Here is a 24,576-nt window from a genome sequence, read left to right as displayed (position 1 = left end):
TTTTTTTTTTTTTTTTTTTAAAATAATTATGTGTTCCACCATTATGCAGATGAGACAAAATAGGCAGCCAATACGACGCCGTTTTTAAAGCCGAAAAAACAAAAAAAAAAATGGGCAGCGATCGCGAGCCGGCTCGCTTAATATCGCGAGTCGGCCCCCGATCGCTACTGGCCCATTCACTTTAGCTAGCCCGCTGGAGAAGGAATAGTCCATTTGGCTCGCTGGAAATGGGCTTAAGCTAGCCCGCTGGAGATGGCCTAACCATAGTACGAACTTATGGCGAGGACTTGATATTGAAATCCAAACAAGATGACTCCAGGAAGAAACGGAACCAGCCTAAAGAAAATTCAAAAATTCATGCATATATTGTTGATCTCTGTGGACACTAATTTGGGCAGTAGAAAGATGTTTGACCAGTTTTTTTTTTTTTTTAAAAGATAAGCTTGTATATAAGGTTGAAGGATTTATAGTGAGCCCCAGACGGGGAAGACCAATATCAAAGAAATTACAACCAAAACAAAATTTGTAATTGCTACAAACAAAATATTCAAAAGCTAAACCATCCATTCAAAGGCAATATATCAAATAACTTTAACTAATTTATATATATTTTCATATTCAGTCACTTCTGATTGGAAGAAACAAAATATTTTTTTTTTTAAGATTTAAGAGTTGTATGTAGCAGTAGTTTTACACCTTGAGGAACTAAATATTTGGAATTATTTACTCGTACGTCATTTAGTTATAAACCATGTTTTTTTTATTAATTCCTTTATTTTAGATTCAGCAGAAGAAATGTCACGAATTACAATTGCAAGCATCCTTGACAGTTGAAACCAAAATCTAATTCTCTCGGACAGATTGGTTTGAGTTGCCAATCGTACCTAGACAATACACAGTATCATTGATAAAACAAACTGATTTTTGTGAATTTTATCAGAATACGTACAAATAGTATTGTTGCAGGGGGAGCAATAATTAAAATAGGTACCGAATCGCCTTTTTTAAGTTGAGAAAAATAAAATTTACATAGTTCCTTTATTTTTTTTTTTTGAGCCATACAAAAGTCCACATAATGATGTTATATCTAGGCATTGATATATACATCTATACAAAAATCCACATGTTCTATAATGGATGGGATCAATTTTGAATTGCCTTCTAGAGCAATTAATAGAGATCTAAAAGCCAAAATGAATCACTTATATTAAAGACTTGTACCAACAAAAATAAATAAATCCATCAGGAAAATTGATGTTGCAAATAAATTTCTTGGATGTTCCAAAACTTCAAAAAAAGAATTACTATAAAACCAAAATAAAAACCTATTATGGATAAAAGGTGTTGCAGTGATCAATCAAAATAAGGTTTCCACATGCTTGATGAAGACGGACCCTGATGCCATATTTCCTTGTAATTTTAGGTCGGAGTAGTCCTTCCTCCTCATTCTTTTACTTTCAATATCATAATAGAAAAACATTGATTTGAAATCATGAAATAAAAGATCACCACCACCAGTACTACCAATTGGTATTGGACTTCTTTTTCTTTTGCCATTGACTTCGAGTGTATGCATGTTCCAGAGTTGCTTGTCATAGTCTTCTAGTATCCAAATTTTGGTCACCTCATGATTTATCAAAGCCAGACGTCCTCCTCCTACTTCGACTGTAAAAAAAGAAATTGATTTGGCTCCTTTGGGAAGTGGCATAATTTTGAAACTCTCAGGTCCAACTTCGAAAGCCAGTATCACATGCTGTTTTAGGGGGAACGTATATCCTAGGCAATATATAATACCATTGATACAACAGGCTGTTTTAGGGGGGCCGGATCCAGGTGAATAGTAGCTATTTGCCGCCATGAATGCAACAGTAGAATCATCAGTATCACTATCAACATCAATATCTCTCCATTCTCTCCATGTGGTGGAGGCGCCGCCGCGACTGAGAGTCAAAACCTTGAACTGAGTTTGGGCCTCCTCATCACCTTCGTCTTGAGATGTAATTTGGTTAATGTTGAGTACTTTGTGTTTTCCACTGGAAGGATCAAACCCTAGAAGGTACAAGGATTTTACCATCAATAGATTTTCTCCTCGCATCTCAATAGTTGGACTCCTTATCCTAGCGCCTGGAACTGCTATGCGTTGTTTGGTGCTAGGGTTCCATATGCAGTTCCCAAAACAGATCAAGCCGTTGACGGAATACAAAGGAAATTCCCCGTCTAGATTGATGGGAACAGATAGAAGGTGAAGGGCTGGGCCGCCTTTTGGATCTGGGGAGTAGAGTTGCCAATTCCAATCTCTTTTTGTCAGGAACAGAAGGTTGATGCCGTCGGGCCGAGTGATGGACCGATTATGGTGCGACTCAACGAAGAGTGGATCGTCGTCAATTATGGAGCGCCACTGCCTGGAAACACACCTGAGTCTCAGTAAGGTTTTCACAGGAAGTTCTTTCAGTATCTCCCAGATTATCTCTCGTGGAACTGAAACCCCAAACACCCCTTTATTTACCTTTCTCTTCTTCATGCGTGGCTGTGCGTTTTCCATCATAATTCTGATTCTTCAAGCAACTCACACCTATATATAGGCAGTAGGGTTAAGGGAAATATATATAGGCAATGGGGTTTAAACGGAACCAACTCAAGTAGGGTTTATCTATTCCTTGTTCTAGATTCCATAGGAATTCACCTTCCTTTTTGAGTGGTTTCTCTGCTTTGTTAGGCCTTGATTGGGTATGCTTAGGATGTTTTGTTTTTGGTTTCATTTTTAATAAATCGATTAATTATAAAGTAATAACAAAAAAACTCAAGTAATAAATCGATTAATTATAAAATAATAATAAAAAACTCAAGCTATAACTCGCCTCCCAAATCTTTTCCAAAACACCGATTAATGGCTCCAAAAATAGTGAGTTGGAATCGAATTTTTTTATTTTATTTATTTTTTCGTTTGTTCGAATGGTTAAACAATATATATATATAAGACGATATTTATAGGGGTCTTAATGAGTGGAGTGGGCTAAAATGCCTAACATGAACAAAAGATTGGCTGAAAGCCCAATTTTTATTTCAAGAACCAATACATATGGCATTAGATCCGAAAGCCCCAACTCTTCTGAAGAGCCAATCCGGTGTTGTTGATGGAACGTCCTCATTCCTGTAAATGGATGAATTTGCTCTGAGACTGGTTAGCCGGCGGACGCGGTGAAGGCCCTGATGCAAGATGGCTGTAGATCCTAAGCGCGACGGGCACGCTGAGCGGCTAGACCATTTTTGAAGGAGGAAGATAGCAATCATTCTCTGATGGCCTTGCGAATCTCAAATTGAAGCATGTGTTGAGTTTTGAGAGAGCCCCTAAAGATCAGACAATTTATTTTCCATCCAGATATGGTAGACGGCAGCTGAGATGGCCAATTTGCTTATAGAGTTCGAAATGGAACTTGATTGCCAATGGTGAGCTGCCCAGATAAATGGGGCATTCGATGAAGAAGGGTTGATGTGAAATCCACAAATACTCTGTGTGTAGTTCCAAATTGGGAAAATGAATTCACACGAGAAGAACAAGTGGTTCAGAGTCTCGTTTGAGGAACAATATAAGGTACAATGATACGGGAAATGACTCTTTAACAATGCGCTTCTGTGAAAGGTAAAGAGCCTATTTTTTATTTGCTAAGGCCATCTGCACCGGCCTCTTCGAATTTTGCCTCTTTAAAAACGCCACATCAACTTTTTTAAGAGCCACATTAGCAGTTTTAAGTTCAAAAACATTCACTTCATCAAACTCTCCGAATTTTCGCTCTTAAAAAAAATAATAATAAAAAATTAAAATTAAATTTTTTTTTTTAAACTTTTCCTAAAAGGCAATATTTTCTCAACGGCAATATTTTTCAATCAAACAATATTTTTGTAAATTATTAAAAAAACTACGATTGATATTAAAACTTAAAACAATACATTATCCATTATGGATTAAAAAAAAAAAAAAAAACAAAATAATTAAAAATAACTTAAATAATACAATATCCTAAATTGAAATAAGAAAATAAATAGACCAAGGATTACAAAATCCTATGGGAACTTTGGGGCGGACTGTGAATTCAAGCTTTTCCAAGCTTTTCCAATATCTCATTTTGTCGTGCAATAATCCAAGCTTTTTCTGCTTCTGTTGGTGCCGAATTTGGATTTGTTAACTTAAGCTCCTTCTCTTCAAGTCCCTGTTTCTCTTTAATCTCTAGCTGCCTTGTCTTCTCTTTTTCCATTTTTCTTACCTCTCGTGCCACTTAGGCATCTTGCATTTTTTCCTGAAGACTCTCAAAACGGGTGGTGATATTATTAAATTTCGAAACGAATGAAATTTGCAATTCATTCGCTGAATTAATTTTTGCTCGACGCTGCTTCGCCGCTTTTCTTCTTGCTGGTCTTTGTAGTTGATATTCTTCCACACAGGGTGAATCATTTTCCCCTACGTGTGGTGATTCTTCAGTTGAAGCTCCATCTGTCGTGGCTTCATGACTTGACGGAGTAGATGGTAATGAGTGCCCAACAGACTCATTAATGTCAAAGTCAAATCCACTCCTCTTCTTCGTCTCTTTTTTCTTTTTTCCTTTTCCTACTTGTTCGGCACAATGTTAATTCCATTTATTGTTATGCTTCAAGATCTCCCATTAACTTTCTAACTTAAATTCACCACCTGTTTGGCTACAAAACAGGTCTTTAGCTGCTATCATCTACACAAAAAAAATAACAAAAAATTAAAAGCTGACTATTTAAAATATTTACGAGTTATATTTAAACAATAAATAACTCACCATATCATCACTGCTGAAGCCGCTGGGACGATTCATTTCTATGGTAGTCATGCAGCTGGAAAATTTGCTGATTTTTTGTTGTATCACTGACCAACGATTCATCAAACCTTCATCATTTCGCTCAGTTGGAACACCAATATGTTGTTTATATTGTTCCAGAATTCGCTCCCATAACTTCTGCTTACTTTGGTCTGCCTCCGTAATCGCATCAGAGGTAATGGACAACCACGCCCAGCATAAAGCTTCATCTTCAGCCTTGGTCCAATTATTATGTCGAGTAGCTGGTTGTTTTGACGGGGGTTTTGAGTTACTTGATTGTGGAACACTAGTACCACAATATTGATGAGAAGTTTGGGATGGTTGATAAGAAGGTTGGGATGGTTGACGAGAAGGAAATTGAGAATCTCCTTCATAATAATTGATATTCTCTTCAGGAAATGGCAAAAACTCATCGTTTGATGGATTGAATTAGGTGTTGTAATGATATGGATGTCGAGGATCCATGGAATCGAAATGACTTTGAAAATAATAGCTAAGATTGAGAAAATAGAAGAAGAAATAAGTTGAATGGTAGATAATAGAGATGTGATGAGTGATGGTAGGAATTGGGGTATTTCTAGAGATTTTAAAAATTTTAATTTATTTATTTTTTTTGAATAAAGTTAAAAAATTTGAATTTTTAAACTTTTTTTTAAAATTATAGCCGTTAAGGCACTATTTGGTACTGTAGAAACAGTGCCTTAACGGCCACATACACTATTTGGCCTACACGTTTAAAATTTAAAGCAAAAAAATTAATAAAAAATCAAATTTTAAGGGAAAAAACAAAAAAAAAAGGGTAAAATTTGAATTTTTAAACTTTTTTTTTTTAAATTATAGCCGTTAAGGCACTATTTGGTACTGTAGAAATAGTGCCTTAATGGCCAAATACACTATTTGGCCTTACATTTAAAATTTAAAGCAAAAAAATTTTCAAAAAAAAAAAAAAAACAAATTTTAAGGGAAAAAACAAAAAAAAAAAAAAAATAGGTTTTTTAATTTATTTTTGGGCCAAATTTTTTTTTTTTTTGGACAAACAATGCCTAAATAATATATATTTTTATTTAATGAATTTTGTTTTAATTTTTTTTTTTCCTAAAAAAAGCTCAAAAGAACCTATTTTTAGCTTTTTTTTTTTTTTTTTTAAAATAATTATGTGTTCCACCATTATGCAGATGAGACAAAATAGGCAGCCAATACGACGCCGTTTTTAAAGCCGAAAAAACAAAAAAAAAAATGGGCAGCGATCGCGAGCCGGCTCGCTTAATATCGCGAGTCGGCCCCCGATCGCTACTGGCCCATTCACTTTAGCTAGCCCGCTGGAGAAGGAATAGTCCATTTGGCTCGCTGGAAATGGGCTTAAGCTAGCCCGCTGGAGATGGCCTAACCATAGTACGAACTTATGGCGAGGACTTGATATTGAAATCCAAACAAGATGACTCCAGGAAGAAACGGAACCAGCCTAAAGAAAATTCAAAAATTCATGCATATATTGTTGATCTCTGTGGACACTAATTTGGGCAGTAGAAAGATGTTTGACCAGTTTTTTTTTTTTTTTTAAAAGATAAGCTTGTATATAAGGTTGAAGGATTTATAGTGAGCCCCAGACGGGGAAGACCAATATCAAAGAAATTACAACCAAAACAAAATTTGTAATTGCTACAAACAAAATATTCAAAAGCTAAACCATCCATTCAAAGGCAATATATCAAATAACTTTAACTAATTTATATATATTTTCATATTCAGTCACTTCTGATTGGAAGAAACAAAATATTTTTTTTTTTAAGATTTAAGAGTTGTATGTAGCAGTAGTTTTACACCTTGAGGAACTAAATATTTGGAATTATTTACTCGTACGTCATTTAGTTATAAACCATGTTTTTTTTATTAATTCCTTTATTTTAGATTCAGCAGAAGAAATGTCACGAATTACAATTGCAAGCATCCTTGACAGTTGAAACCAAAATCTAATTCTCTCGGACAGATTGGTTTGAGTTGCCAATCGTACCTAGACAATACACAGTATCATTGATAAAACAAACTGATTTTTGTGAATTTTATCAGAATACGTACAAATAGTATTGTTGCAGGGGGAGCAATAATTAAAATAGGTACCGAATCGCCTTTTTTAAGTTGAGAAAAATAAAATTTACATAGTTCCTTTATTTTTTTTTTTTGAGCCATACAAAAGTCCACATAATGATGTTATATCTAGGCATTGATATATACATCTATACAAAAATCCACATGTTCTATAATGGATGGGATCAATTTTGAATTGCCTTCTAGAGCAATTAATAGAGATCTAAAAGCCAAAATGAATCACTTATATTAAAGACTTGTACCAACAAAAATAAATAAATCCATCAGGAAAATTGATGTTGCAAATAAATTTCTTGGATGTTCCAAAACTTCAAAAAAAGAATTACTATAAAACCAAAATAAAAACCTATTATGGATAAAAGGTGTTGCAGTGATCAATCAAAATAAGGTTTCCACATGCTTGATGAAGACGGACCCTGATGCCATATTTCCTTGTAATTTTAGGTCGGAGTAGTCCTTCCTCCTCATTCTTTTACTTTCAATATCATAATAGAAAAACATTGATTTGAAATCATGAAATAAAAGATCACCACCACCAGTACTACCAATTGGTATTGGACTTCTTTTTCTTTTGCCATTGACTTCGAGTGTATGCATGTTCCAGAGTTGCTTGTCATAGTCTTCTAGTATCCAAATTTTGGTCACCTCATGATTTATCAAAGCCAGACGTCCTCCTCCTACTTCGACTGTAAAAAAAGAAATTGATTTGGCTCCTTTGGGAAGTGGCATAATTTTGAAACTCTCAGGTCCAACTTCGAAAGCCAGTATCACATGCTGTTTTAGGGGGAACGTATATCCTAGGCAATATATAATACCATTGATACAACAGGCTGTTTTAGGGGGGCCGGATCCAGGTGAATAGTAGCTATTTGCCGCCATGAATGCAACAGTAGAATCATCAGTATCACTATCAACATCAATATCTCTCCATTCTCTCCATGTGGTGGAGGCGCCGCCGCGACTGAGAGTCAAAACCTTGAACTGAGTTTGGGCCTCCTCATCACCTTCGTCTTGAGATGTAATTTGGTTAATGTTGAGTACTTTGTGTTTTCCACTGGAAGGATCAAACCCTAGAAGGTACAAGGATTTTACCATCAATAGATTTTCTCCTCGCATCTCAATAGTTGGACTCCTTATCCTAGCGCCTGGAACTGCTATGCGTTGTTTGGTGCTAGGGTTCCATATGCAGTTCCCAAAACAGATCAAGCCGTTGACGGAATACAAAGGAAATTCCCCGTCTAGATTGATGGGAACAGATAGAAGGTGAAGGGCTGGGCCGCCTTTTGGATCTGGGGAGTAGAGTTGCCAATTCCAATCTCTTTTTGTCAGGAACAGAAGGTTGATGCCGTCGGGCCGAGTGATGGACCGATTATGGTGCGACTCAACGAAGAGTGGATCGTCGTCAATTATGGAGCGCCACTGCCTGGAAACACACCCGAGTCTCAGTAAGGTTTTCACAGGAAGTTCTTTCAGTATCTCCCAGATTATCTCTCGTGGAACTGAAACCCCAAACACCCCTTTATTTACCTTTCTCTTCTTCATGCGTGGCTGTGCGTTTTCCATCATAATTCTGATTCTTCAAGCAACTCACACCTATATATAGGCAGTAGGGTTAAGGGAAATATATATAGGCAATGGGGTTTAAACGGAACCAACTCAAGTAGGGTTTATCTATTCCTTGTTCTAGATTCCATAGGAATTCACCTTCCTTTTTGAGTGGTTTCTCTGCTTTGTTAGGCCTTGATTGGGTATGCTTAGGATGTTTTGTTTTTGGTTTCATTTTTAATAAATCGATTAATTATAAAGTAATAACAAAAAAACTCAAGTAATAAATCGATTAATTATAAAATAATAATAAAAAACTCAAGCTATAACTCGCCTCCCAAATCTTTTCCAAAACACCGATTAATGGCTCCAAAAATAGTGAGTTGGAATCGAATTTTTTTATTTTATTTATTTTTTCGTTTGTTCGAATGGTTAAACAATATATATATATAAGACGATATTTATAGGGGTCTTAATGAGTGGAGTGGGCTAAAATGCCTAACATGAACAAAAGATTGGCTGAAAGCCCAATTTTTATTTCAAGAACCAATACATATGGCATTAGATCCGAAAGCCCCAACTCTTCTGAAGAGCCAATCCGGTGTTGTTGATGGAACGTCCTCATTCCTGTAAATGGATGAATTTGCTCTGAGACTGGTTAGCCGGCGGACGCGGTGAAGGCCCTGATGCAAGATGGCTGTAGATCCTAAGCGCGACGGGCACGCTGAGCGGCTAGACCATTTTTGAAGGAGGAAGATAGCAATCATTCTCTGATGGCCTTGCGAATCTCAAATTGAAGCATGTGTTGAGTTTTGAGAGAGCCCCTAAAGATCAGACAATTTATTTTCCATCCAGATATGGTAGACGGCAGCTGAGATGGCCAATTTGCTTATAGAGTTCGAAATGGAACTTGATTGCCAATGGTGAGCTGCCCAGATAAATGGGGCATTCGATGAAGAAGGGTTGATGTGAAATCCACAAATACTCTGTGTGTAGTTCCAAATTGGGAAAATGAATTCACACGAGAAGAACAAGTGGTTCAGAGTCTCGTTTGAGGAACAATATAAGGTACAATGATACGGGAAATGACTCTTTAACAATGCGCTTCTGTGAAAGGTAAAGAGCCTATTTTTTATTTGCTAAGGCCATCTGCACCGGCCTCTTCGAATTTTGCCTCTTTAAAAACGCCACATCAACTTTTTTAAGAGCCACATTAGCAGTTTTAAGTTCAAAAACATTCACTTCATCAAACTCTCCGAATTTTCGCTCTTAAAAAAAATAATAATAAAAAATTAAAATTAAAATTTTTTTTTTAAACTTTTCCTAAAAGGCAATATTTTCTCAACGGCAATATTTTTCAATCAAACAATATTTTTGTAAATTATTAAAAAAACTACGATTGATATTAAAACTTAAAACAATACATTATCCATTATGGATTAAAAAAAAAAAAAAAAACAAAATAATTAAAAATAACTTAAATAATACAATATCCTAAATTGAAATAAGAAAATAAATAGACCAAGGATTACAAAATCCTATGGGAACTTTGGGGCGGACTGTGAATTCAAGCTTTTCCAAGCTTTTCCAATATCTCATTTTGTCGTGCAATAATCCAAGCTTTTTCTGCTTCTGTTGGTGCCGAATTTGGATTTGTTAACTTAAGCTCCTTCTCTTCAAGTCCCTGTTTCTCTTTAATCTCTAGCTGCCTTGTCTTCTCTTTTTCCATTTTTCTTACCTCTCGTGCCACTTAGGCATCTTGCATTTTTTCCTGAAGACTCTCAAAACGGGTGGTGATATTATTAAATTTCGAAACGAATGAAATTTGCAATTCATTCGCTGAATTAATTTTTGCTCGACGCTGCTTCGCCGCTTTTCTTCTTGCTGGTCTTTGTAGTTGATATTCTTCCACACAGGGTGAATCATTTTCCCCTACGTGTGGTGATTCTTCAGTTGAAGCTCCATCTGTCGTGGCTTCATGACTTGACGGAGTAGATGGTAATGAGTGCCCAACAGACTCATTAATGTCAAAGTCAAATCCACTCCTCTTCTTCGTCTCTTTTTTCTTTTTTCCTTTTCCTACTTGTTCGGCACAATGTTAATTCCATTTATTGTTATGCTTCAAGATCTCCCATTAACTTTCTAACTTAAATTCACCACCTGTTTGGCTACAAAACAGGTCTTTAGCTGCTATCATCTACACAAAAAAAATAACAAAAAATTAAAAGCTGACTATTTAAAATATTTACGAGTTATATTTAAACAATAAATAACTCACCATATCATCACTGCTGAAGCCGCTGGGACGATTCATTTCTATGGTAGTCATGCAGCTGGAAAATTTGCTGATTTTTTGTTGTATCACTGACCAACGATTCATCAAACCTTCATCATTTCGCTCAGTTGGAACACCAATATGTTGTTTATATTGTTCCAGAATTCGCTCCCATAACTTCTGCTTACTTTGGTCTGCCCCCGTAATCGCATCAGAGGTAATGGACAACCACGCCCAGCATAAAGCTTCATCTTCAGCCTTGGTCCAATTATTATGTCGAGTAGCTGGTTGTTTTGACGGGGGTTTTGAGTTACTTGATTGTGGAACACTAGTACCACAATATTGATGAGAAGTTTGGGATGGTTGATAAGAAGGTTGGGATGGTTGACGAGAAGGAAATTGAGAATCTCCTTCATAATAATTGATATTCTCTTCAGGAAATGGCAAAAACTCATCGTTTGATGGATTGAATTAGGTGTTGTAATGATATGGATGTCGAGGATCCATGGAATCGAAATGACTTTGAAAATAATAGCTAAGATTGAGAAAATAGAAGAAGAAATAAGTTGAATGGTAGATAATAGAGATGTGATGAGTGATGGTAGGAATTGGGGTATTTCTAGAGATTTTAAAAATTTTAATTTATTTATTTTTTTTGAATAAAGTTAAAAAATTTGAATTTTTAAACTTTTTTTTAAAATTATAGCCGTTAAGGCACTATTTGGTACTGTAGAAACAGTGCCTTAACGGCCACATACACTATTTGGCCTACACGTTTAAAATTTAAAGCAAAAAAATTAATAAAAAATCAAATTTTAAGGGAAAAAACAAAAAAAAAAGGGTAAAATTTGAATTTTTAAAATTTTTTTTTTAAAATTATAGCCGTTAAGGCACTATTTGGTACTGTAGAAATAGTGCCTTAATGGCCAAATACACTATTTGGCCTTACATTTAAAATTTAAAGCAAAAAAATTTTCAAAAAAAAAAAAAAAACAAATTTTAAGGGAAAAAACAAAAAAAAAAAAAATATAGGTTTTTTAATTTATTTTTGGGCCAAAATTTTTTTTTTTTTGGACAAACAATGCCTAAATAATATATATTTTTATTTAATGAATTTTGTTTTAATTTTTTTTTTTCCTAAAAAAAGCTCAAAAGAACCTATTTTTAGCTTTTTTTTTTTTTTTTTTAAAAAAATAATTATGTGTTCCACCATTATGCAGATGAGACAAAATAGGCAGCCAATACGACGCCGTTTTTAAAGTAGAAAAAACAAAAAAAAAAATGGGCAGCGATCGCGAGCCGGCTCGCTTAATATCGCGAGTCGGCCCCCGATCGCTACTGGCCCATTCACTTTAGCTAGCCCGCTGGAGAAGGAATAGTCCATTTGGCTCGCTGGAAATGGGCTTAAGCTAGCCCGCTGGAGATGGCCTAACCATAGTACGAACTTATGGCGAGGACTTGATATTGAAATCCAAACAAGATGACTCCAGGAAGAAACGGAACCAGCCTAAAGAAAATTCAAAAATTCCTGCATATATTGTTGATCTCTGTGGACACTAATTTGGGCAGTAGAAAGATGTTTGACCAGTTTTTTTTTTTTTTTTTTTTTAAGATAAGCTTGTATATAAGGTTGAAGGATTTATAGTGAGCCCCAGACGGGGAAGACCAATATCAAAGAAATTACAACCAAAACAAAATTTGTAATTGCTACAAACAAAATATTCAAAAGCTAAACCATCCATTCAAAGGCAATATATCAAATAACTTTAACTAATTTATATATATTTTCATATTCAGTCACTTCTGATTGGAAGAAACAAAATATTTTTTTTTTTAAGATTTAAGAGTTGTATGTAGCAGTAGTTTTACACCTTGAGGAATTAAATATTTGGAATTATTTACTCGTACGTCATTTAGTTATAAACCATGTTTTTTTTATTAATTCCTTTATTTTAGATTCAGCAGAAGAAATGTCATCTAACATGATCGCCGTAGGTGGTAAGTTAATTTTTATTTTTAATTTCCCTTTACAAGATTTTATATAAAAGTGTTCTAGTAATTTTAAATGTTTGTTTGTCTTCAATTTGTAGTAAAAGTTAGAAGAACATTGCGTGATGTTCAACCATCGCATTACATATTCAAGATAGAATCTCTCTCTCTACTTCTCGAAACAAAAACTGAAAAATTTGAATGAAAAGTTTTGAAGCTGGTTACCACATCTACTAATCTTATCTAAAAAAATGCTCTCTCTCTACACACACACAAAATACATTTATCCTAAATTCCAAACATGCATGCACTCCACCGTTAGTATGTAATAATATAATGACTGAAAAAGTACTATTACACTACAAGAAAATTAATTTTTTACGACTTGTAATATTAACGACATACAAGAAAAGCAAGTCTTGTTAAGTACTTATTTAAGACTTATGTTTAAAGTAGGTTGTTAAATATGGTTTGTGAACAGTAGAAGAGAAATATGCATTTTATATCTCTATTTAGTTACTTTTCTCAACTGGGTATTACTAACTTTTATGTCAATGACTTCTTATAGATTGGTTTTTCATGTCATTTTTTCAAAACTAGACATCCTATTATCTCTAGCATATTTTATAAACAAAGTTGACCAACAAGAATACCGCGAAGATTATTCAAGTCAGAGTCATTAAAATTGATCACCAGATTCATCAAAAGTCCTTAAAAATTAATCCAAGTCAATATTTTCCAAATCCTAGGATCAAGTAAATGATTCCTTGACTAATATTGCATTAAAGAATCAGTTACAAAACTGTTTTATGTTGAAAATTTTAATAGTATTTCATAATGATTTAGTCAATGGAAGACAAGGAAATTCCAATTCATGGAGAACAAATTTGGGTAAAAGTTGAAGTCGTTAAAACTTAAAAATATTCCAAACAGTTTTTTCATTGTAAAGAAAGGATTAAACTAGAGGATAAGTTTCTTCCAATCAGAAGTGACTGAATATGAAAATATATATAAATTAGTTAAAGTTATTTGATATATTTTCTTTTTCGATTTTTTAGTTAAATTTCAAAGCTTCTAGTAATCAAATTTAAGTTCTAGAATATTAGTTAGGGTGAATTTTTAAGGTAATTACATGGTTAGAGTTTTCTACTTACCAGAAAAAGAAAAGAAAAAAAAAGGCTTCCGAGAGTTTTCTCTGATTCAATATATTATTAAAGAAAAACATTTTATAATAATTGCAAAATGATAACAAAATCCTCCACACTAGACAACATAATTAATTTTCCTCCACCCAACACATTCCCAACATTTTTATCTTATATTTACTAAATTTAATTAGTCTCGGAGAAAACTTCATGAATCACAAATTTGAAACCATGTTCATGGAGTCACGATGCCATGCCTCAAATTTTCATTGACCCTCTTCTCAAGACAAGAAACCAGGCGTGACTTCACAATTTCCAATGCCTTTAAAAACACTGGCTCCAATTACAAAAAAGATGCCATGCCTCAAATTTTCATTGACCCTCTTCTCAAGACAAGAAACCAGGCGTGACTTCACAATTTCCAATGCCTTTAAAAACACTAGCTCCAATTACAAAAAAAACTTATAAACTAATGACATCTGACACCAGTACCCATACATATGTAACGATGATATATATAACTAGCAGGGTATCATGGGACATTCAAAGAGAATAATTAAAGCATACCTGAACAGCAATGAAAGAGTACATTGTATGATTAAGCTTCCAATGACCCAGTTCATGTGCAATAACAGTAACTACTTCCTCCTCATTTTTGCACTGCATTAAATCACTTTGTCAACTGAAAGAAGAATAATTGAGAAAACAGAAAAGGAAAAAAGAAAAGAAAAGACACTTCAAGAAACGTGGCTGCAAGGCCTAAAAAATCTGTATCCACATGACTTCACATATGAATTCGTTCTTTTTTTTTTTTTTTTTTGCTTTTTTTCTTTCCCTTTTTGGGTGGGGATTCTGTTTAAGATTAAAACTTGCACACACACTCCCATTGTGGTGGTGGTGGGGTGTTGGGGGGAGTTGAGGAATTACCACTTAAGGCACCAATTCGTAATATCACATATGTAAGGATCCCAAACTATAGCATTGTGAAGTATAACACTATTTCAACCAATAAATGACAGCATCAGTGTATGCAATCTAATTTCCTATAAAAGAACATCCAACAACTCCCATGATGCCCAAAATTCATGCACTGCCCAAGAACTGAAGATATAGATGCCTAATTTGCCGGGATCTTCAATATCAAATGATGAAGCTACTGCTACATAGCAAAGGAACATTACAGGAGCTGTGCTCTCTAGTAAGAATACTTTAGTTTTTTGGGTTACCTCACACTAGCTTAAGACAAGTGCAGGTTACCAAAAAACTCAAATTACTTCATCCCCTAAAATTGTTTACAATATAATAAATTAGAAAAGAGAAATCTTGTTGCAAAATTTAGCAAGCAAAGTTGAACAAAATTATTCAACTTAAATAATCATGTTGAGCACGTATTAGCATTAAAATATAATCATTTTAAGATTTATATGGTCATCAGAACTAAACCTCATTAAACAAAATATTCCCAACAAAATCAACTACATGGAAACCACATATCCAAGCCATTTTGTCATGTTTAATTATACATAGAAGTTATTTTCTGACTAGCGAACAAGGTATACCGTATATACAAGTTAAATTATGTTCAATAAGCACATGGCATTGCTAATGGAAGTAGAAAAATAGAAAAGAAGAAGAGGAACATATCTTTATAATACATTTAAAAAAAAAAAAAAAACTCAACCAGTCCTAATCCAAACAAAACAAAAATGGGGAATTAACCTAAAAATTTACAAGAAACTCTTGAACTCAAAGGATGTTACTCCATGTTTTAAGACACCAAACTTGTCCCAGTCTTAAAAAGCTGTAGAACTTGTTTAGAAATGTGGCTCTTACATCTTCCAGAAGCAAAGCAAGAAGAAAAATCAGACATATATAATGGCCAAACAAAGGTTTCAATTTACATTTGTTTATGGAAAAACTAACAGGGGAAGAATTGTGCTTGTTCATTGCACTACAGGGCTGATACAAAAACTTAATACTGATGCTACAACAGGAGTGCCAGTTGAAGTAGTAGTTGTGTCATTTTAATATACAAATCAACCACTACATAAATTCAAGACAAGATGCAAAAAAATGGTTTTCTTTTTGTGTGTGTGTGCGCGCGCGCGTGTGAGTGTGTAAGAGAGGGGGGGAGGGGGGAGATGATCCTTAGACATGGTTTTTCATTTTCCTTTTTTGGCTCAAACACACATCAAAATTAAATAAATGCGTTGATGGTAAAGTAGGTGAAAAACATGCTTTACTTGTAGAATATGCACAAGTAGTTCAGCAATTCAAGCTTAATGAACAAAGTATAGGGAAATGAGCATAATTTTTTTCAAATACAATATGCATCCACACTTGCTGAATCAATGCGTCATAAAGGACAATGCGCTTGTTCTTGAAAAATCCATACATATAAGCTGCACAAAAGTCAATTTTAGTTCAAAATAAAAGAAACAAAAACTCAAATTAAAGCAGTCTACAGGTACTGAGAGACAACCAGGATATTCTGGTCTCAAATAATAGCAAAAGAATTTAAAATGACCATTAATTTTGCAAATATTTACATCTTCAATACTTTTGGCTACCAGATTTCAAATTAATGCATGTCCGAATGGGAAAAGACAACCTTAATCAATCATTCTGAGCATCTCTTAGAATTATCATTATTCATTATATTTAGCTGAACCTTGGATAGAATGCCTTCTCCCATTGAACAAGTAGTAAAGAGATCTAATCCTCCCAAATTCTGGAAGGTGTGATTTCTTAGGGTAAAAGTCCATTTCATCTTTTCAATTGGCCAACTAAAAGCCACAACTCTTTGGATAGGATGTGGATTAGATAATAATTTCAATACGATAATGGCAATGTGTTTTCTGTGACTATTAATCTGAATCTGTTTAAATGGAGTAAAAAACTTTTTGGATAATACAAGGGACAGGAGAGAGTGTATGGGAGCGGAGCAATGTAAACACTTATCTAGGTGTGAAATTTCAATTTTATGAAAATAATCTGTTGAAATAAATTAAACTCATCTAGATAATAAAAACAGCAACCAGAATATTAGTATACAATGTTGTAAACTTTTTCGCTCAGAATTAATGTTGTAGACTTCCTTTCCTAGTTTATGAACAGTTGACTCTGAATTAAGAAAATATATTAATAATGTTCACTACAAAAGGGCCATTGCTTGGTGCGATATAAAGGCCGGTGCTGTGAATGATCATGTGCAAAGCAGGCAACCCTTTTGTACAAATAATGCCAAAGGTTTGATCTGTACATTTGTACCAAATATACTCACAGCAAAGTAAACACTTCAAGATAAAAAGTCCTTTAAGAAACACAAGTCTTGAATTTTAAAAGTAAATCAATTGAGCCATTTAGTCTTATTACAAGCACCCATTAATACACACAATAACAATCCAATGTAATTATGTAAAAACTACAAATTTAATCAAAATATATACATAATCGAATTAATTAAAAAGTATTTATATGCCAACACAATTTTATACACAATAATAAACCAGAATTTTTTTTTTTGACAAGTACAAGAAAAATTAAATTAAAAAAAATTGCATAAAATTATTAAGAAATATCATATATAAAAATAGGAAAGTAAGAAAAGAGATGGGTAACCCATTCTACACATATTGGGACACCTGTGAGGGAGGGTTGAATGCAAACCACAGTCCCTCCAAACCTAACAACCAAACGTTGGAGCCACTTCTGCATAGATTTTAACAAGTTTGTTTGTCACAAATTCCAACTTCTAACAACACATGCACATATTGAAAAGAGTTTGAAAGAATTTTATCATCACATTTCAATATTATGCATTACAGTTCATTTTTCAATTTCAAACTTAAAACTTATATACATGCATCATAGTTTAAAGTTTAACTATCAAAATCTGAAACCACAAGGCAATACACATATATATAATCATAGTCCCAAATTAATCACAACAATTCTCAATAAACTCCAGTTCAGATTTTTGCCTATTCTCCATGCAATAGCACAACAACTGCCCCAACAAAACCAAAGCTAGCTCATACTCCTCTATCAACAAAATCAACAGGGACACAGCCCACAAATCCACAATAATGCCCATCCTCCGTTCCATATCACAGTTCATACAACAACTAAGTCCCAAAATCAAGTCCTAATTTCATTTCATTTCATTATGCTCTACTTTTCATTTTCCATTTTCGATTAAATAAGAGGCAGAGATATATACATAAAATGACTAAAAAAATAATAATAAATAAAATAAAATAAATAAAATAAAATGAAAATTTAAAAATTGAAAACAAATTAGGTACATACCCGAGATCACAATAGTGAGAGAAGAGGAACGAAGAGAGAGATTGAGATGGACTGTAAGAAATTCTGGCCAACCGCGGCCGAAAAAGATGAATATGGGCTGCCGGAATCTGCAGGGAAGCTCATCGGGCAGGAGAAACCCACATACCTAATAAATCTTAACTAACCACAAAACTCTCCAAATCAAACAATAAACACTCAAAGTAGATCAATTCGCATCAGAAAATTATAAACATGTCCTAAATTAATTAACTGGCAACTGATGAACAACTGAGAGTAGACAAAAAATAATAGTACTTACCCGACAGTGAACGGTTATCTCCCCCGAGAGGTCGACGGTGGCGAGAAACGATCGGATACTGCTGCAGGAACGAAGGATGGGATTAGGGCAATGAAATCCTCTTTCGCACCTTTTATCTGAAACTTGCCTAGAGTTAGGGCAATGAAATCCTCTTTCGCACCTTTAATCTGAAATGAAATAATCAACCAAAGTTTAAGGATTATGGCTTTGATTTGTTTGATGAATGAACTCTCAAAGATTAATAACTAGGGCTTTGATTTGTTTGATGAATGCACCCTCAAAGATTAAGAACTAGGGCAATGAAATTAGGGCTTTGGTGGAGACAAAAGAAATCAGTAAAAATTGAGAAACCAAGTAGGTTGGAATGTTTGAGCGGTGGTTTCCTGGGCATGAGAGAGAGGGGTTTCGTCCGGAAATGAGAAAGAGTGAATTTATTTTTAGTTATTTATTTATATATATATATTCTAAGTGGCTCTAGTTGAGTGTGAGTGGCGTGGGAGTGGGAAATTTTGGGAGATGGCAAGCGGCAAATATTTTTGCTTATTCACGGGACAAAAAGTGTGCCTTAAAAGTTCTATTATAGACAAAGAAATTTTTCTCCCGTTAAAGTGGGAAAATTCCCTTGTTAATATATGTAAACAATAAAGGGATCTTTAACCTCCCGTAAAAACATTATTTACGAGGATTCTAATTAACACTTGTGAAAGTGTAACCTAAAAGGTCACAATTACAAGTAGCATCTTATAAGCCTCGTAAAAAGTAGCTTCTATGAGGCAAAATAAGAGATCCTCGTAAATACTTGGTCTTAAAAACCCACTTTTGTTGTAGTGTCTTGTAGGGATGGAATGAGAGAATACAAGCCTGTATCTCTTGGTCAGTGGGGATTACTGTTAGGGAAGACAGCAGGTTTGATGGTATAATTTTTGTGATAACTGTTGAAAATGAAGCCATACCTGGATAATTGAAGCTGCATTGGCCAAGGATGCTTTGAAAATGGTTGAGCAGCTCATTCTTAAGGTCCTGACCTTGTATTTGATTTCCATTTGGATCAGTAATTGAATGTACCTTCCTCCTGTTGGCTTTGGAGTTGAAGCGTTTCATGAAGAAAGTGGTATTTTGGTTTCCTTCCCTAAGCCAATGCACTTGAGATTTTTGCTTGAAGAACGTCTCCTCAGCCAGTAAAAGCTCAGTGAATTTCTGTGATAGCTCCTTTTCCCTGAGCCTGAGTGCATCATCTGATGGGTTAGAATCAAAGTTTCTCTGGCAAAGGGACAGGTCCTCTTTAGTAGCAGCTACCCTCCTTGTGATTGCACTGAACTCCTTTTTATTTAACTGCTTAAGTGGTTAATGTTTTAAAGCTCTCAACTTCTAAACCAACCTAAACATTCTTGAACCATGCACCTCCATTTGCCAAGCTTGTGATACAATTGTTGAGAAGCTAGGATTCAATGCCCAGAAATTGAAAAACCTGAAGGGGAGGTTCCTTTTAGGGGCTAGTGAACCAAATTTGACCACCATAGGAGAGTGGTCTGAGATTCCATGTGGTACGAAGTGGCATTCTGCTTGTGTAAATTTAGCCATCTAAGGTTGGTTGATTAGAACTCTGTCTAATTTCCTAGAGATATTTGCACACCCAAAACTTCCATTAGACCAAGTGTGGAATATACCATTGTACCTTAGGTCCTTGAGGCCATTTAAAGTCAGGAACTCTTTGAACCCAGTCATACCAGTAGTCCACCTAAGAGCACCCCCAAAGGAATCATTAGCATGTAGGAGAACATTGAAGTCACCAAGTAGTATTCAAGGTTCAGTTGAGGTTGAATTGTGGTTCAGGTTCCTCCATAATGCTCTTCTATCTACTGTAGTGTTAGCAGCATAGATGAAAGAAGCTCTACAATTCACTTTCAGGTCCTTGAGAAATATAGAACAAGTGATAGCCTGGTTGCATTCATTGGATGCCATAATATCCAACTTAAGAGAATCCCACATAATCCACACCCTTCCCAACACAGAAGATGAGTAGTTACACTTTAGCTGCCAGCTGGGAGCAATCCTCCTATGAATTGATACAACATTCCCACTGTTGACCTTGGTTTCAAACACTGCCATTAGACTCAGACCATTATCTTTAATGAGATGACAAATCTCTTCTTGTTTGAGGGGAGAGTTGAGCCCTCTTATGTTCCATGCTCCCCAAATCATTGGGATGAAGTTTTGAGTGAACACATACCTCTAAACCCCTTAAGGGTGGTCAAACCTTTTGCTACTCTTACCCTTTTTTCAATTTTTGAGTGCTTTGAATGAGTGGGTTTCCTTGGCTTAAGGAGCCTTTCAACTGCAGGAGAAAAGGCTGGATCATTTGTGCTAGACACAGTTTCTTCCTCAGGTGAAGATGCTAGTTCCACTGAGTACTCATTGTCTTCATTCAAGTTCTCCACCGGCAGCGCATCAAATTGGTTGGAGATTGAAATAGGAGAGGTTGTGACAGCCTTTTTCCTACCGGTCTTTAAGTTTGAGGGAGTGAGATCAATAACAAAGTTAATTGCTTTTGTATTGGCTGCAGAAGTATTTGAGGTTTTATAACCAATAGGTGGACCAGCAATAGGTATAGTGATTGACGGTAATTGGTTGATTGTAGTTGTGGGTATGTCTGCCTTTACCAGGGTAGGGGGAGGGACTAATGGTTCACACAGGTTTGATGTGGATGCAACTTCCTTCTGCCGCTGTGGATTTATGGTGGAGAATGGGTTGGGAATTGGTCTACAAACAGCTCTTCCCTTGCACTTTGTAACTAACTGCCAGTCATTAGAGTCTTTGGATTTATGTGGGTTGCAGTTAGACATCTGACCAGCACTACAAGAATCTTTGTTCTGTCCAAAAGCTAAGCAAGTGAGACACTTTTGAGGAATCCATGGGTATTGAATTCTCATAGTTTCCCAACTGTCCCCCAATTTAACTTGGAATGTGGATGGTAATAGTGAGTTGGGAGAGATCTCAACATAAATTTTGGCATAGTCAAGTCTACTCCTATTTATGGTGTTCTCATCAGCAAATAGTGGCTTTCCCACTGCACTTCCCAGATAGCTTAGACCTTTTGAAGACCAGTACTCAAAAGGCACATTGAACAATTTAATCCATATTGCCGTTGTGTTTGGTGTGCAAGTGGAATTTGGTTTCTCATGATCCCACAATCTAAGAGCTACTGGTTTACCTGCCAAGAACCATTCTCCTCCTGCAATAATTCTTAAGCAGCTCTCCTTGCAGTCAAAACAGAAAAAGAATGTACCTTTTGTGTTTGCAACAACTTGCCTGAGTCCCCTGCTTTTCCAAAGCTTGCTTGCAGCTGCTGAGACAGTTTTAAATGGAATTCTTCTCTGGAACGAGCCAAGGATACAGCTTTGCCAGTACTGCACTCCATCATTCATGGCATCGTAGGTGGTTCCACCAACACAGCGTCATCATTGAATGAGGGTTCATGGTATTGAAGATCCCAACTTGTGGTAGAGGACTGAGCAATGTCAGCCTAACTTGGGTGCTGCTTGTTCTCACTACGGTTGAATTGATCATTGATTTGAGGAATTACCAAGGTGGAAAAATGATCATCAATTCTGTGGGCATGATCATGGGTGATTGGTGGCTGATTTGGTTGTTCAGACTGTTAGTTTGGGATAATGTTTATTTGGTGTATAATAGTAGAGTGTAGTTGGGGTGACGAGGTTGATTGCCCTTGGATAGTTGGAATCCGACTTGGTTAATTAGGATTTAGTGGGGTGGTCTCAACAGGGTTTTGACTTGCGCTTGGAGTTGACCCTATGATGGTTGGGGCAGAGTGTACGCGCAGTGCATGGTGAGGGGGTGCATGTGGGGTGGCTGAGGCAAGGTTACTTTTCAGTTTGTCTTTTCCGGTCTCCCTCTCTTCCAAATTTGAAATTGAAAAGCAGTCAAGGTTTGGTGATGTCATCACATGCTCAGTTTGACCAGTCTTGAAACCAGGAACCACATCTGCCGATGGCTGCCCCGTCGCCGGACCAGTGTCCTGTTCCTTCAACATACCTTGTAGTTTAGCAATTTCTATCTCATTCTCCTACAAAAGAACCCTGAGCTTTGCAACCTCTTCAATGAGCGTAAAATTCGAGGCATCAATAACGGCCGCATCAATGCCTTCCGGGAGAAGAACAACGTCGTTGACCTGCAACCCTGAGGGGTTCAAGAACCTATCTTTTTGCAGAGCAAGCCTGACCTTCTCCTTAGTGGCTCCTGCAACTGAAGGTGGACGTGGAGAAAGATAATCATCAAGATTGTTACAAACTGCTTTCTTATGAGGTAGTGGGGGTTTGGGTGGTGCGGGAAGTTTGAGGGGAGTGGAGGGTTTTCCATGGATTAAAGGTGTTGCAGTATTATCAGATTTTGATGTCAAATTAGGTGTCTTGAGAACTGGTTTAGTGTTGGATGCGTGATTTTGTGGTCTTGTGATGTGGGCTGGGAGGAAGGGTGGTTACAGGTGGTTTAACGGCAGGTAATGGAGGATCGGGGGTCGCTGGGGTTTCATTTCTATGCATGTTCCTATTTGACCAGTATAGTTGCATGCTGAGAAGGACTGATTGCATTTATATATATATATCATGTAGTATAATTTTTTTTTTTTTTTTTTTTTTTTCCTGAATAACACATGTAATATATATATATATATTCTGAATAACACGTGTATATTCATTATATAAATTCAAGAGAGAAAAAGGAATCATTACACTAATATCTCTTCATCTTTAATAAAAATACAAGAACCTTGTTAAATTTTTTTCTTAGATTGTGTTTACAAAACAAATACCTAGCTAGAACCATAAGTTAATCTTTCTTCTGCAAGTCTTGAGAGAATTGGAAAAAAATGAACTTAAATTTTAGGGTACCAAGTTGATAAAATGACAATAACAGCATCTTTTAACTGAAGCTATAAAGTAATACTTTTCTTTTTTCTTTTCTAGTTCGTATCCCTTTCAAAGAATTGTTTGCACCTAAGAATATTATTTTTATCATTTTAATCTTATTAATTAGAATTGCAATATTATGTTACATTAAAAAAAAAAAATGGCAATTGGGTAAGGTTACAAATGTAAAACTAAAGTAATTTACAAATGCCATTAGATTTCACAAATTTTCATGGGATTCGAGCACATTATAATTTGGGATTTCAATTCCAATGAAATTTAATTCCATTTAAAAAAAAAAATTACGTTGCGTTTGATTTCTTGTTTGGTATGTAATTTAAATTGGAAATGACCATTACATTGGAATGAAAATCCATTGAGAATGAAAATTCATTCCACAACTAAACTATGAAATGGTAATTCCATTCTCAAGTAAATATCTTTTAAAAATCAACTTCCCAAAAAAAGCATCATGTTCCAAGTTCAAAAACTACCACTACTTTTTACCACAACCACCTCCACCTTTCACCACCATCACCACCACCTACCGTTTTTCACCTTCACCACCGCCTTTAACCACCAATACCACATTTCTTTGCCACAACCACCACTGGCCCCACCATCGCCTTTCACCACCGCCATCACCTTCCACCATCATCGCCGCCAGCTTCTTTTGCTATTGCTACTCGCCTTTCTCCACTACTACCACCTTTTACCACCGCCACTACTTTCTACCGCCACATCGCCACCGCTTTCCACCACCACCAGTACCATCGCCACCACCTTCCACCACGACCACCATCGCCTTCCACTATCGCCACTGCCACCACCACTGCCACCGCCTTCCACCACCACTACATCCACTACCTTCTACTACCACCATCACCGCCTTCCACCACCACCACCATCTTCTATCACTACCACCACCACCACCACTGCCTTTCGCAACCACCACAGTCATCTTTATTGGCTTCCATCATCCCCTCCTACACCACTATCTCTTTTCACCACCACCACCACACTACTGCCACTGCTTTCCACCAACACCACCACCGCCTTTGACCAACACCACCACCTACACCACTACCGCTTTCCACCTCCACCACCATCGTCACCACTGCCACTGCCGCCATTTATTTTT

The 24,576-nt window shown here is 35.8% G+C and overlaps 2 protein-coding genes and 2 long non-coding RNA genes across 5 annotated transcripts; all 4 read right to left on the bottom strand.

Moving 5' to 3' along the window:
- Window positions 1–408: 408 nt before the first annotated feature.
- LOC132304644 (putative F-box protein At1g47790) lies at window positions 409–2,542 on the bottom strand. The gene has a single exon (XM_059802387.1). It carries the CDS (start codon window positions 2,540–2,542, stop codon window positions 1,358–1,360), a length of 1,185 nt encoding a protein of 394 aa, XP_059658370.1. The 3' UTR covers window positions 409–1,357.
- A 374-nt stretch (window positions 2,543–2,916) lies between these two features.
- Window positions 2,917–5,971, bottom strand: LOC132302565 (uncharacterized). Its single transcript, XR_009480856.1, has 2 exons — window positions 4,803–5,971; window positions 2,917–4,721 (listed from the first exon to the last, which is right to left on the bottom strand). It is a non-coding gene; the product is annotated as an uncharacterized LOC132302565 (long non-coding RNA).
- Window positions 5,972–5,979: 8 nt separating this feature from the next.
- On the bottom strand, window positions 5,980–8,510 carry LOC132304642 (putative F-box protein At1g47790). Its single transcript, XM_059802386.1, has one exon. It carries the CDS (start codon window positions 8,508–8,510, stop codon window positions 7,326–7,328), a length of 1,185 nt encoding a protein of 394 aa, XP_059658369.1. The 3' UTR covers window positions 5,980–7,325.
- A 374-nt stretch (window positions 8,511–8,884) lies between these two features.
- On the bottom strand, window positions 8,885–19,063 carry LOC132302564 (uncharacterized). 2 transcript variants are annotated; one of them, XR_009480855.1, is made up of 4 exons: window positions 18,511–19,063; window positions 18,213–18,371; window positions 10,771–14,561; window positions 8,885–10,689 (listed from the first exon to the last, which is right to left on the bottom strand). It is a non-coding gene; the product is annotated as an uncharacterized LOC132302564 (long non-coding RNA). The 2 variants fall into 2 exon arrangements; XR_009480854.1 differs by having other exon boundaries at window positions 18,213–18,366.
- Window positions 19,064–24,576: the final 5,513 nt, after the last annotated feature.

This window comes from Cornus florida, unplaced genomic scaffold, assembly GCF_030987335.1.
Source record: "Cornus florida cultivar Cherokee Brave unplaced genomic scaffold, ASM3098733v1 CherokeeBrave_3.0.0_Hap2_Chr04, whole genome shotgun sequence".
Classification (NCBI taxonomy): domain Eukaryota; kingdom Viridiplantae; phylum Streptophyta; class Magnoliopsida; order Cornales; family Cornaceae; genus Cornus; species Cornus florida.
This window is presented reverse-complemented; position numbering and strand designations above follow the sequence as displayed.